The sequence below is a fragment of the Gadus morhua genome, chromosome 12, assembly GCF_902167405.1.
Source record: "Gadus morhua chromosome 12, gadMor3.0, whole genome shotgun sequence".
Taxonomy (NCBI): Eukaryota; Metazoa; Chordata; class Actinopteri; order Gadiformes; family Gadidae; genus Gadus; species Gadus morhua.
This window is the reverse complement of record NC_044059.1, coordinates 21,508,771-21,521,965: the sequence shown is the minus strand read 5'-3', so window position 1 is coordinate 21,521,965 and position 13,195 is coordinate 21,508,771. Positions and strand designations below refer to the sequence as shown.

General features: G+C 48.2%; 1 protein-coding gene across 1 annotated transcript; it reads left to right on the top strand.

Moving 5' to 3' along the window:
• The first annotated feature begins 9,586 nt into the window (after positions 1 to 9,586).
• Positions 9,587 to 12,818, top strand: LOC115555900 (Krueppel-like factor 2). Its single transcript, XM_030372942.1, has 3 exons — positions 9,587 to 10,004; positions 10,233 to 11,325; positions 11,721 to 12,818. The coding sequence occupies exons 1-3, from the start codon at positions 9,933 to 9,935 to the stop codon at positions 11,894 to 11,896; spliced, it is 1,341 nt and encodes a 446-aa protein (XP_030228802.1). The 5' UTR covers positions 9,587 to 9,932; the 3' UTR covers positions 11,897 to 12,818.
• The last annotated feature ends 377 nt before the right edge of the window (positions 12,819 to 13,195 follow it).

Here is a 13,195-nt window from a genome sequence, read left to right as displayed (position 1 = left end):
TGTAAGTATACTCTATGGGGTCCCCGTCATTTTCAATGTATATTTTCTCGAGTATACAGAGTCAAAGTCAATTGTGTCGAATGAGAAACACCCCGATTTTCACCAGAGCGTGAGAAACCAGCGTGAAAGGATGACTTTCTAGGCCTGCCAGTCGACAGATCTCACTTTAAGCCTCTTGGGGACTCCAGCCTTGCCAAACTTTGCACCTCCAGTTGACCGTTGCCTGATGTCACGTCAATTTTTCCTTGGATATAATGAAGCAAGGCGAGCGTGATGAAGTGTAAAGGAAAACCCTAAAGCGCTACGCAGAAGAGCCGCTGTGCCGAGTGGTCGGGCTAACCTGGGCCTCCCGGGGCCTGAGGAGGATACCGAGACGGCGTGCTGGGCGGTGTTTAGGACGATGGGATGTTCAAAGCTCAACGGATTACGGTTGGGTTGAGAGAACCTGTGCAGCCGCCAGGACACACTATTTGGACAGCTGGCACAGTTTAAGCTGACTTTTTCGGCGTGAGTGTGTGTGCGTGTGTGTTTTTGTCTCTGTGTGTGTCTGTGCGTTTGTGTGCGTGTCTGTGGTTGAGGCTTTGCATATGAAAATCTTGTGGTTCCTGGTGAACTCTGTCTCTCTGGCTCTCGTCTCTCCGTCCTTTCGCTTTTTCCCGCGCTCTTTCACTCCGGTACCCTCTTCCAACCTCTAATTTCTCTTATTCTTTCTCCCTCTCCTACTCTCTCTCCCTCTGTCTGTCTCTCTTGGATTTCTTTGTGAGGAACTGACTGAACCCTATGCCATTAACGGTACACTCTGTGCTTCCTGCCCTTCAATTACAAAAAAAATGGAGCTTGGCTTTCTGGCAGTCCGTCTGAACAGCAATCCTGTGGCTTTGGCGTCTTGTCGTAAAAAAAATGAGAGAGAAAGAAGGAATTTGAGAAATAAGGAGTTTGATAGAGAGAGAGAGAGAGAGAGAGAGAGAGAGAGAGAGAGAGAGAGAGAGAGAGAGAGAGAGAGAGAGAGAGAGAGAGAGTGGAAGAGGGTTATTCAGTCGTGCTTTGAAAGGTATTCCAGGAGAATAGCAAAACAAGGTTCAGCTCCAGATCGCTTCAACTCAGCCTTATAATCTCCTGCACGACAGCCCTGGACATCGCTCACCTTCTCTCCTCCTCTCCTCCTCACCCCCTCTCCCCCTCTCCTCCTCATTTAATCTCCCCATCTCTTCCTCTCCTCCTCCTCTCTTCTCCCCTTCCTCTCCTCCTCGTCTCCTCTCGCCCTCTCCTTCTCTGCCATGCCTCCTCCACATGGTACAAGCCAACCAGCCTGTCTGTCTGTGTGGCTGTGTGTCTGTGTGAGTGTGTGTGCGTTGCCTGTGTGTGTGGTCTCCACATCTCTCCTGTATGAGTCCTGTACTTCCGAGTCTCTCTCGGGCCCCAATGGTTCCCCTCCGCTCACTGGAATTCAACAGGCCATTCCTTCCTCGCTGCTGTAACCCACACCAAAACTACCCCCCCCCCCCCCCCCCCCCCCCTACACCCTGCAGTCACATGAGTGGAAACCAAGAATCAAATATGACGCAAAACACTGTGCCCCCCCCCCTCTCCCCCCAACCTCCAGAGAGTATCTATGGACTCACACACACATGTAACCACACTCATAAATTATGCGCCACACCCCCTACAGCTCTCCCCCTCTCCCAGCAGGGGTGGCCGCGTGGTCATGTGTTTCTCCTTGCCTCCTTGAGATTGTTTTGGTTACGTTTCCATTGTTTGACCAGCAACGAAAAAATGTTATAAATGTAAGACTGAAAATGACAGAACGCAGACCCGGTTGCCATGAAGCCATGGGAAAGCTGTTAGTCGTCACCCTTTCAACAAACGATGAGAGCTGTCAAATGCTCTCACATGTGATCAAGTGTGTGTGCGCGTGCGCGTGTGCGTGCGCAAGTACATGTGTGTGTGTGTGTGTGTTTGCGCAAGTACGTCTGTTTGTGTGTGTGTATGTGTGCGTGCGTGCGTGCGTGTGTGTGTGTGTGTGTGTGTGTGTGTGTGTGTGTGTGTGTGTGTGTGTGTGTGTGTGTGTGTGTGTGTGTGCGTCTGTGTGTGGGCATGTACGTGTGTGTGTGTGTGTGTGGATCGGTAAAGGGTTGTTGGGGAGTGTTAACAGCTAATGAAGTACTTTCCTCTTCTCTGCGTATGACTTAGAGAATCATATGCACATGCGGGTACGTCTCAGCTGCCAATCAACACACACGTTCGCTAATGGTGCACAGAAAGTACAAAAACAATACAATGCTGGATGGAGGGAACATGCAAACACACACACGCACACACACAAACACACACACACACACACCGTGGACCCACATTAGTTCCACCACGTTAAAGATTTCTGCCATAATAGTACCTGATCCTTGTTCTTGCCGAAACTGTTCTGTTCTTTACTGACAAGAGATGCCGTGCATGTTTTTAATTTCTTTACATCCATTTATAGTTTCCATATAAAAATTCCTCAGAATGCCGATGCATGCACAAACAAACAGACGCAAGGATGCACGTGCAAAGGCACAAAAACACACACACACACACACACACACACACACACACACACACACACACACACACACTGCAATATGCTCTTCCATCATGTATCTATTAGGAACACCTCACCGCCTCAAGCATTGTAATCCCCCGATATAAAACTGCCTGTAAATGAACAATGAACCAAACTAACACAAAAATGTCAGACTTGGGAGATGCCAGGCGAGCGCGGGTGTTATGTGTTAAGTGTTACCAGCCAGGTGAAGCACTTATTACTTTGTTAGTGTTGTTTGTTTCAAAACTACCGTTTGAGGCCCTGCTTCCTCCCTGCTAGGCACAGCTGTATCCAATGAGGCCCATTAATGACCCAGGAATAGCACCTTTTACAAGCCGCGGTGCTAGGCCCCAGGTCGACCTGCAGCACACACACACGCACACACAAAAGCAGACCAATGAGATGCACACATATACATACATACATACATACGTGCATATATGCAATCAAATACACTTACACACACACACGCACACACACACACAACCACGCACACAATACAAACACATGCTCACACCGACATTGATGCACACAATCACGCGCATCACAGGTACACACCCAAATGCACACACTCCTATTCATTAAGTGTGTTAATATTCTGAATAAGATCAACGACGTCTGACATGGATTGCTAAAACTTAACACAAACAAACTTCACAAATCAATCGTTCCTTCCTGGTTGTTGTCCCGTAGCAGCACAGGCAGCACCTCAGCTTCTCACCAATCAGAGGTGAACATAAACCAGAGCAGCAGCTCCGGTCTGTCCCATAAGAGAACTGTAGTTTATCCCCGTCGCTCCAAGATCGCCCACAACTATGCCTGGAATCTCTGCCTTCCATTTTTTTCCTTTCCTTTTTCTTCTTCATCTTCTTCTTCTTCTCACCCTCCTCCGGTTCTCTCCTTTCTGTTTCTCTGTGCAGTCCCTCGCCTCGCCTTCCTCCTCACGTTCACGGCTTACCAGAAGGAATTCCCGTGTGCGGCTTGACCTTTTAATGCACGGAAAAAACAACACTAGACAAATGAAAGCAGCATCGCTGACATGTCTTTTGGTGGGCCGTAAATGCTTACGTTGCCAAATGATGTGGTGACAAGATTCGCAAATCTTTTCATACAATGCCCTACCCACTGAGTGTTGGTAGGCATCGGTGCTTGTGCTTTTACAGTAGGTCAGCGTAGCATACAGTGACCTTTTGCGTGCAAGTGAACAGAAGCTGATCTGCGACATTTAGTCATTGATATCCTGGAAGGTGGTGGTGGCAGACTCTCACAACCAGGGTTTTTCCCCTTGGCTCTTGATTTACCAACTGACAACATTGTAACATTTTCTCTGAATTTGCAACCTTATCGTCTTACTGGCCCTGCCCCCTCTCTGTCTCTCTGTCCATCCTGTCCCTCTCTCTTCCTCCTTTCTATCCTCCTCCTCCTCGCTCTCTTCCATGTATCTCTCTTCTCTGTACCTCTCCTCCATGTCTCTCTTCTCTACTCCATGCCTCTATCTCATCGTCTCACTCTTCCCCACTCTACTCCTCCTCCCTATCTCTCCTCCCTATCTGCCTCTCCTCCCTCTCCTCTGTCTCCCCTTCTCCTTCCATTCTCTCCTCCTCTTCTCCTCGACCTCTCCTCCCTCTCCCCCTCCTCTCCTCCCTCTCTTCCTCCTTTCCTCCCTCTCCTCCTCCTTTCCTCCCTCTCCTCCTCCTTTCCTCCCTCTCCTCCCTCTCTTCCTCCTCTCCTCCTCTCCTCTACTCCCTCTCTTCCTCCTCTTCCTCCTCCCCCTCCACTCCTCCCTCTCTTCCTCTTCTCCACCTCGCCTGCCTCTCCCCCTCCTTTTCCTCCTTTTCTACCTCCTCTCCTCCCTCACCTCCTCCTTTCCCCCTCCTCCCCCCTGCCCCCCTCCCTCCCTCCCCCTGTTTCGGAGGTGTTCTATGGGGACTATTTAAGAAGGCCTGGAGTGGACCCAGGTCCCTTCATGTCACACTCTGAACAAGTGCCAGCCTTTCCTTTTTCCTTTCACCTCCTCCCTCGTATTTCTCGACGTCTTTCTCACACTGTCACCCCTTCCCCTTCCCCCCTGCCTCCCCCATTCTCCCTCTTTTTCTCCCATCTCCTCATAGCTCAAGTTTTATATTTTCTTCTAATCTCCTCCGTTCGCTTTCCATCTCATTGTGAGGCAGAGTGTGTGTGTGTGTGTGTGTGTGTGTGTGTGTGTGTGTGTGTGTGTGTGTGTGTGTGTGTGTGTGTGTGTGTGTGTGTGTGTGTGTGTGTGTGCGTGTGCGTGTGTGTGTGTGTCTCTCTCTCTAAACCTCTGTTGCTATTTCACGGGTTGCCTGGATGTCCCGGCGTTATCACCCCCCTCCCCCCCCCCCCCTCCCCTTCCTCCTCATCACTCCTGCCAAAACAGAAAAAAAAAAACACACTAATCACACAAATACGCGCTGGCACACACGCGCACACACACACACACACACACACACACACACACACACACACACACACACACACACACACACACACACACACACACACACACACACACACACACACACACACACACACATTCTGAGACTGCATTCTGAGTCAGAGCCGACCCGAACACGAGGACCAGGGAGGCAGAGCCAAAGTGGGCTTCCTGTACAAGTCTGGGGGAGGAAGTGCTAGTAATAAGAAATAAGGAAAGGGAAAGGGGGGCGGGGGAGGGGGGGAAGTGGGAGTGGGTTTAAAAATAACCCGCCTATATAAGCTAGAGGACGGAGCCCAATCGCTCCCAGAACTACTCCCCGCTCTCTCCAGTCCACAGCAGCCCGGCACGGAGCGCTGTGTGTGTGTGTGTGTGTGTGTGTGTGTGTGTGTGTGTGTGTGTGTGTGTGTGTGTGTGTGTGTGTGTGTGTGTGTGTGTGTGTGTGTGTGTGTGTGTGTGTGTGTGTGTGTGTGTGTGTGTGTGCGTGCGTGCGTGTTTGTGTCTGTGAGAGAGGAGAAAGGGTATGAGTGACTATACACAGCGCTGGTCCGGACAGACACAGAAACACATAGAGACAGACACACACACACAAACACACGTACACGTACACACACACACACACACACACACACACACACACACACACACACACACACACACACACACACACACACACACACACACACACACACACACACAGCACGTGTGAGATATTTACATTTGAATACACTCGAATAGTTTGAATAACTACAAGAAGAACTACAAAATCAAGAGACAAATTATGTTTCTCAAACTACCTGTACAGCTAAATGTAATGGATTTCGGGGGGAATAGGTTTATTCAACTCACCTTTATTCATACAATTTACGATGGTGTTTTAACAACATAAGGCATTACGAAATCTAACCCAATCAAAACATTTACAGGGATTATTATTATTATTGCGGCGTTCAGACAAATCGATGGGGTTCAGGGCATATTTCCTTTTGGTGTCAACAACCAGTTCTATGGAATTCCATTTTATTGAGAATATAACAACCTACATGTGGCCTCATTGTAAGGTATTCTGCCTACAGCTATAAGATTGTTGATACATGACAGCCAAGACAGAGAAAGCTGTCATGGCTGACATAAATACAGATATTTACAACATACAGGTTAAAAACATGTAACACCGTTCACATATCACAAAGGTGGTCTACAAACAGGAAATTCCACATCATTTTTTCTTGAATTCTTAATTCCGGGATAAGACGGGAGATACCAAGGTAACAGATAATATTTACTTGGGTTGGCATCGTCCCAGGATATCAGTTTTCAAAAATGAATCAACCCTTTCTTAAGAAAAGAGGAGCAATTATTTGGAAGGATACACAAACACAAATTTAAACCAGTGGCAATGAAACACACAATTCTCTGTTTTGTGAAGCATTGTTCAATATCTGTGGTTCTTTTTAATTGGTGACAAACAAATAGTTGAATCATGCAGATGAAGCCAATTCAATTAAGAAGCACCATCGCTAAACGGGGGAAAGACTTCTGGATTGTCGCCTGTCTCCGAGACACAGTGAGTTACAGGAATTCACAGACTAGTCTGGCTACGTCTGGAGATGCTGTCTGTAACTACACCGGGTGAAGGAGACATCACAGCAGTAACGGGTATGAATGACGTTCTCATGTCAACCCCCTAGGAGTTAAAGCAGCGATGCCGATCAGACGATACATAGACCATCAGCTGCAGTTTCCCAGTGCTGTCCAGCTCTACTGACAGCTACGGAGAACACGCAGATATGATATATTATACGGTCAGCTTGCGTTTGTTCAAATGCACGTAATGCTCTATTATTTCTGAGGAAAGAGGGAGGTTTATGGTATGTGACGTAAAGGAATGTGCAGACCGAGAACTTCCATACTTTTTTACGCAATATTGTTAGTCATTCTCTCCATTCACACCGGTCAGAATGTAGCCGTCCCTTATTCTGTTGACACATTGACCTCAGCACACAAAAAACTAAAGCCTCAAGCGATGAATGTCAGGACAACAATTTATGGTCAGGTGCATAGCTTCACGTAGCAATACTGCACACGCATCACAAATCCATTGTGGGGAGGATACATAACACAAGTCACTCAAGCCATTGATAAAACCTCATCATATCTTCTGGGAATATGTGTGTGTTGTTTAGGGGTATTACAGATTACATCTCATTGGTTGTCCCTGCAAGGTGACATCTTTGGTTGTCCCCTCGGTGACATTTCATTGGTTGGCAGGATATTCCCGCTAGCAGCGACTCCACAAGTGTATCATAAGGTCACAAGGGGACAAAATGATTCTACTTCTTCCCCTTTTCTCTACATCTGCTCTCCTGCTGTGCTGTGGAATGTGTGTGTCCCACGCATACGCAGCGTTGCAGCATAACAGGTGTGTGTGTGTGTGCGTGTGTCTCAATCCAGAAGATAACGTTAAAAACTTGTTGCGTCTCCTTTGCTGTGTGCGTGATTCTGACTCAACCTGCATTATTGTGACTGCAGACTGTGTGCGTGTGTGTGTGATGTTATGACAAAACGCTTCACATTATCCTCACTGTGTGTGTGCGACTGATAAGAGTTTGTAACACACAATACACTCAATTCAAACTTAAGTAGAAGACGAAGCGGACGAAGACGAAGAAGAAGAACGATAACAAAATATCAACCGGTTTTCCTTATGAAGAGAGACACAGGCATGCATACACACACACACACACACCAAGACTAAACAGACCAAAAATAGATTAAAATGTGTCGTAACACGCAACCTATTCTTCAGTTAACGCGCGTTCCCTGGTGATTAAACCCAATGGAATGCCACCAGAGCAACGGCAGCTGCCAGTCAGCTCTCAAATCCCCAGCATCAATCAGGCGGCTGCCAGAGTGTGTCCTCACCAGGGAACACAGTGCAGGGACATAGGTACACAGCGTTAGAGAGACACGCCTGGCTTTGTGTACATCCCTGGCCGTCTGTTATAATGACTTAAGACAATTTGATAATAAAGGATCAGCAGGTAATTCCGCTGGGCCATTACCGCACCGCTCTTCCAACATGTCCTCTAATTGGGGCGAGTGTTGTGATTAAAGCGGGTGGGGGATGGGTGTGTGTGTGTGTGTGTGTGTGTGTGTGTGTGTGTGTGTGTGTGTGTGTGTGTGTGTGTGTGTGTGTGTGTGTGTGTGTATGAGTAAGAGCCGGTGTGTGTGTGTGTGTGTGTGTGTGTGTGTGTGTGTGTGTGTGTGTGTGTGTGTGTGTGTGTGTGTGTGTGTGTGTGTGTGTGTGTGTGAGTGTGTGTGTGTGTGTGTAGGGGTGTGTGTGTGTGTGTGTGTGTGTGTGTGTGTGTGTGTGTGTGTGTGTGTGTGTGTGTGTGTGTGTGTGTGTGTGTGTGTGTGTGTGAGAGCCGGTGTGTGTGCTTTGGGGGTTTGTGTGTGAGAGCCGGTGTGTGTGTGTGTGTGTGTGTGTGTGTGTGTGTTTGTACGTTTGTGTCTGTCTGTCTGTCTGTCTGTCTGTCTGTCTGTCTGTCTGTCTGTCTGTCTGTCTGTCTGTCTGTCTGTGGATGTGTGTGGGTGTGTGTGGTGGTCATGCATGCATTCGGCATTAATGACGTTTGATAAGGGAAGACTTTTTTTTTAAGGAAGTCGTCGGGAAAAAGGCTGGAAGAAAAATATTCATATAAAGAGACAGGCATGCAATGTAGAAAGTTGCTATTCACTTATTTCCACAGGAATGTTTTGTATTTAAGTGAATTTCTAAATGTTCTCATTGTAATTCTATAGCAATGAATACAATTCCCGAATATTTATTTTGTGATTTCTACTGTGTAATAAAATGTCCGTTACTGTCTTACCATTGTAACTTGCCGATATTGTCGATACCAACACAGAACCATGTCGCGTGTCCTATTGGCTGCTGCAGAAAAACTGAGTGAAACGGGCTGGAGTGCTCACAGCGGAGATGAAAAGCTTGGTCGTTGTTATTGCGGTCCGCAAGGCAGAAAATTCGTCATAAGATAGTTTGACTTTGAAAGCTATGAAGTTGTTTTTAAACGACTGATGATTTTCGTTCCGCGCGTAAAAACGATCAGAGGTAGAGAGTTTACGCAGCACCCAGAGGCTGCGGATCAACAGAGATGGTGGAGAGACAAGAGGTTTTTCAACTTTTGTTAAATATGCAGAGCTACATCTGTTGATATGTAGTTCTTAGTTTACAACCGGATATGCTGCATACCGTATACATATAGCAGCAATCAATACAATCATGATAATTGCCCATGGCACTACATCTTCCATTTCATGTAATACGTGTGCGTCTCCTTTCGGTATCGTCGCCTTTTCATGTTCTTTCAATGTGGTAATGGCTTTCTCAATGTCTCTCAAGTCTCTTTCTCTCTCACTCTCTCACTCGCTCTCTCCCTCTCTCTCCACTCGACCACTTGTTGGACAGGTTTCACAGAGTGGGGGTGATGGGGCGGGGAGGGGGGGTGTGGTCACCGTGAAAGGTTTAAGAAGCCAGGCTGAGCGGAGCGGAGACATAACTCTGCTGCGCCTGCTCGCATACACCACTCACACACAACGCCTCGCTCTGTCTGCACGCAGAGAGGGAAACGGAGCTCCGCTTAGGAGACGAGACGATCCGCTCCACAGTATTTATATGAGTTATTCTAATCCCTCTACAAACCAAGAGTTGCACATGACTTTGGAGCAGAACTTTATTTTTTTGTTGCATTTGACGGCAGAAGAAACTACTCTTCTCACAGCTTCTGCGAAAGAGGATCTTCGGGGAGCTTTTGTTGACTTTCTTCTTTGATATTAAGAATTAAATCTTAGGAATATATACTTTATTTTTGGGTGCCGTTCACAACAAGTGCCATGGCCTCAAGCGGGACCATGTTACCGTCAATCTCTACGTTTGCAAACCACAAGGAAAAAAGCTGGGAAGATGTAAGTACATTTATCTTTCTTCTCTATTTTTGCGTTTACGCGTTGCGCATGGCACTTTACGCGTTGAGCTGCAGGCCTAATAGTGAACAAATATAAGTTAAAAAAATATTTTAAATGCGGCGTAGTTGGCTAGACTGCAAGGCTGAGGCAGAATTTGGAGTTTTAGCATGACTTTCGACTCGGTACCTCTGCTGACACTCACCCCTGTTCTCTCCTCCGCGCGTCCAGAGGTTCAAGGTGGAGCTGGGCAATCTCGACCCCGTCATGATTGACAGCGAGGGCCCCGGAGGAAAAGAAGTGGAGGACCTGGAGTTCCTGGACCTGGAGTTCATCCTGGCCAACTCAGTCGCCTCTGACCTGGGCTCATCCTCGGCACACGGGCTAGACGAGTCTTTCCGACACCAGGAGGACCCCTGCGCCGCCTCCATGTACCAGCATCACCACCACCAGCACCAGCATCACCACCAGCAGCCGCCCAACTACGCCTCTCTGCAGCCTGAGATCAGCAGCCCGCCGCCGCCTTACAACAACAACAGCAGCCTGATGGCCGAGCTCCTCCACTCGGACGTGGTGGACCCCGGCTTCTGCGGGAGCGGGAGCCCCTCCAACGGGATCCAGGGTCGCTTCCTGGTCTCCACGTCGCCCTTCCACAGCGGCACTCAGGACTTATTGTTCGCAGAACCACTGGGCATCAAAGTGGAGCCCGCCTCTCCGCTGGACACGTCGTCGTCGTCCTCCCCGTCGTACGGATCCGTCCTGGCCATGGTGCCCCAGAACTGCACCAAAATCAAGCACGAAGGCAGCGTGTCGTGCATGATGTCGTTCGAGCCGCAGCCGCGCTCGGCGACTTCCCCACAGGCTGCGGTGGGCAGCATGACCCCGCCCCTTAGCCCGGTGGACCTGATGAGCTCCGAGGGCCACCAGCAGCAGATGTGCCGCGCGACGTCTCTCACCTACCCGCAGGGCTTCCACCCTCACCACCGCACGCCTACAGGGGGATACCCGGGCATGCAGCTACCGTTCCCTCACCCCCACCACCACCACCCCCACTCCCACCACCACCACCAGTTCCCCGGCATGTACCACGGCGAGGACGCCGCCCTGGGCATGCAGCAGCAGCAGCAGCAACAGGGGCCAGGCAGCCAACGGGTGCTGCTCACTCCGCCGTCCTCCCCGCTGGAGATGTTGGACACCAAGCCGAAGAGGGGCCGCAGATCGTGGCCAAGGAAACGGACCGCGACGCATACCTGCACGTATGCCGGTTGTGGAAAGACGTACACAAAAAGTTCCCATCTGAAGGCGCACCACAGAACGCACACCGGTATGTTTGAGTAAAAGTCTGAATTATGTTTGTATTTTATTTTGAAATGAAACAAGTCATGCCAAATAGGCCTACTTGTGCTGTACTTCAGTAATGCCAAAGACTTTGTTGTGTCACAATGACAGGACTATATTCGTGTGAGAGGAAACACTATTTGGTAGTCTGTAGAATTCAGTGTTTGCTTTTCGATGCATAGTAATTAACATTAACAGGTGTTGGGCACCTTTAAGGATGCCCATCGCAGGTAGCCTTTTTGCACATCAAACCCTGTATCTTTGACTGGGTTCTAGCCACTTAGACTAGCCTATAGAGTCTGCTAATTAAATCCTAATGTCTTCCCCCAATCTGAGTCCAAGCTCACCGTTGTTTCCCCTCTGTCCCGTGTGTCTCTGTAGGTGAGAAGCCATACCACTGCAGTTGGGAAGGCTGCGGCTGGAAGTTCGCCCGCTCTGACGAACTCACACGCCACTTCCGCAAACACACAGGCCACCGTCCGTTCCAGTGTCACCTGTGTGAGCGGGCGTTCTCCCGCTCCGACCACCTGGCTCTGCACATGAAGCGACACATGTGAGGATGCTCACACAAGACCTGAGACCGGAAGAAATAAAAAAACAAACAAAAGACTTTTGTGACGACGAAACGCTTCACCAAAGCATCTTATGAGAGGGGACACTTTGTTGTAATATATGTGTTTATTTAATTGCTCTGGTTATGTTTTGCAATTGTGAGACAACTTTGACTATCAAAGAAAGAAAAACAACCAAAAAACCACAACACGCAATATCCAGTCATGACAGAAACAGTTTCATTCTGTTTGGACAAAACATTTGAGACAGATTTGTAGCTGGTACTACTGTAAAGCCATACTGTGTGTTCCAGTCGACAGCACATCAGGCAGGACCTTTCAAACACTCAGCACTGAAACAACTGGAAGCAGACAATCTATTGAAGAGCATTGACCTCAACCGAAAGCAATAAGCCATTATGCATTTTCACCCTTAGTGCCTTTGATAACATATAACACACACACCTTACAAAGTGCCATATTCTGCACTGGCTAGAGACAATCAGAAGAATTTGTTTTTTATACTAATTCTGTGTTATATTTTGTAATTTGTAAAGAGCACATGAAATAAGCTTTAAGACAATGTTTTTTTTTACTAAAACTGCCTCTTCGGCCCTTCCCTGTGTGGAGGCTTGAACTGAATGTTGATTGTGCGAGTGTTCTGGAATAGTGTTGGAGATACAGTCAGGGTCCTACCGTAGGAATCAGGAACTCTGCAGCGCAAGCCATCTCAACCTTGACGTGATAGTCAGCGGGCTGCACGCCTAGCCCGTGGCATTAAGACATGTTTGTTTTGTCTTCGATAAGTGTACTTTGCCTTGTAAATAGTTCCCTTTTTTTAATATATATATATATTTACATATATATATATAAAATGTAAATAGTTTATTTTAATGTACATATTAAACTAATTGAAGAACAACATCAATCTTGTCTGCCGAGTGTGTGTATTGGGAAGGGAGGGAAGCGGGGGGGGGCTATACCAAAGCAAGGTATGACGTGCCCACATGTGCACACACACGCACACTTGTCAACCTCCACTACCGTCTAGTAATTAAACCTGTGGGCTAGCTACCGTATACCCATGATATCCAATGGAAGATAAAGCTATAAGATACAGATGGCTAGCTCATCCGTCCTGGGCACACCACACAATCACAGACACCACCCCCCAGCATCTCTCCCGGACGCATCCCATCTTTCATCTGGCACCGTGTCGCCGGGCCAACCCCCCCCCCCCCCCCCCCACACACACACACACACACCCTCCTGTTCTGAAGGAACGCCAGGAAGAGCCAATTCCTT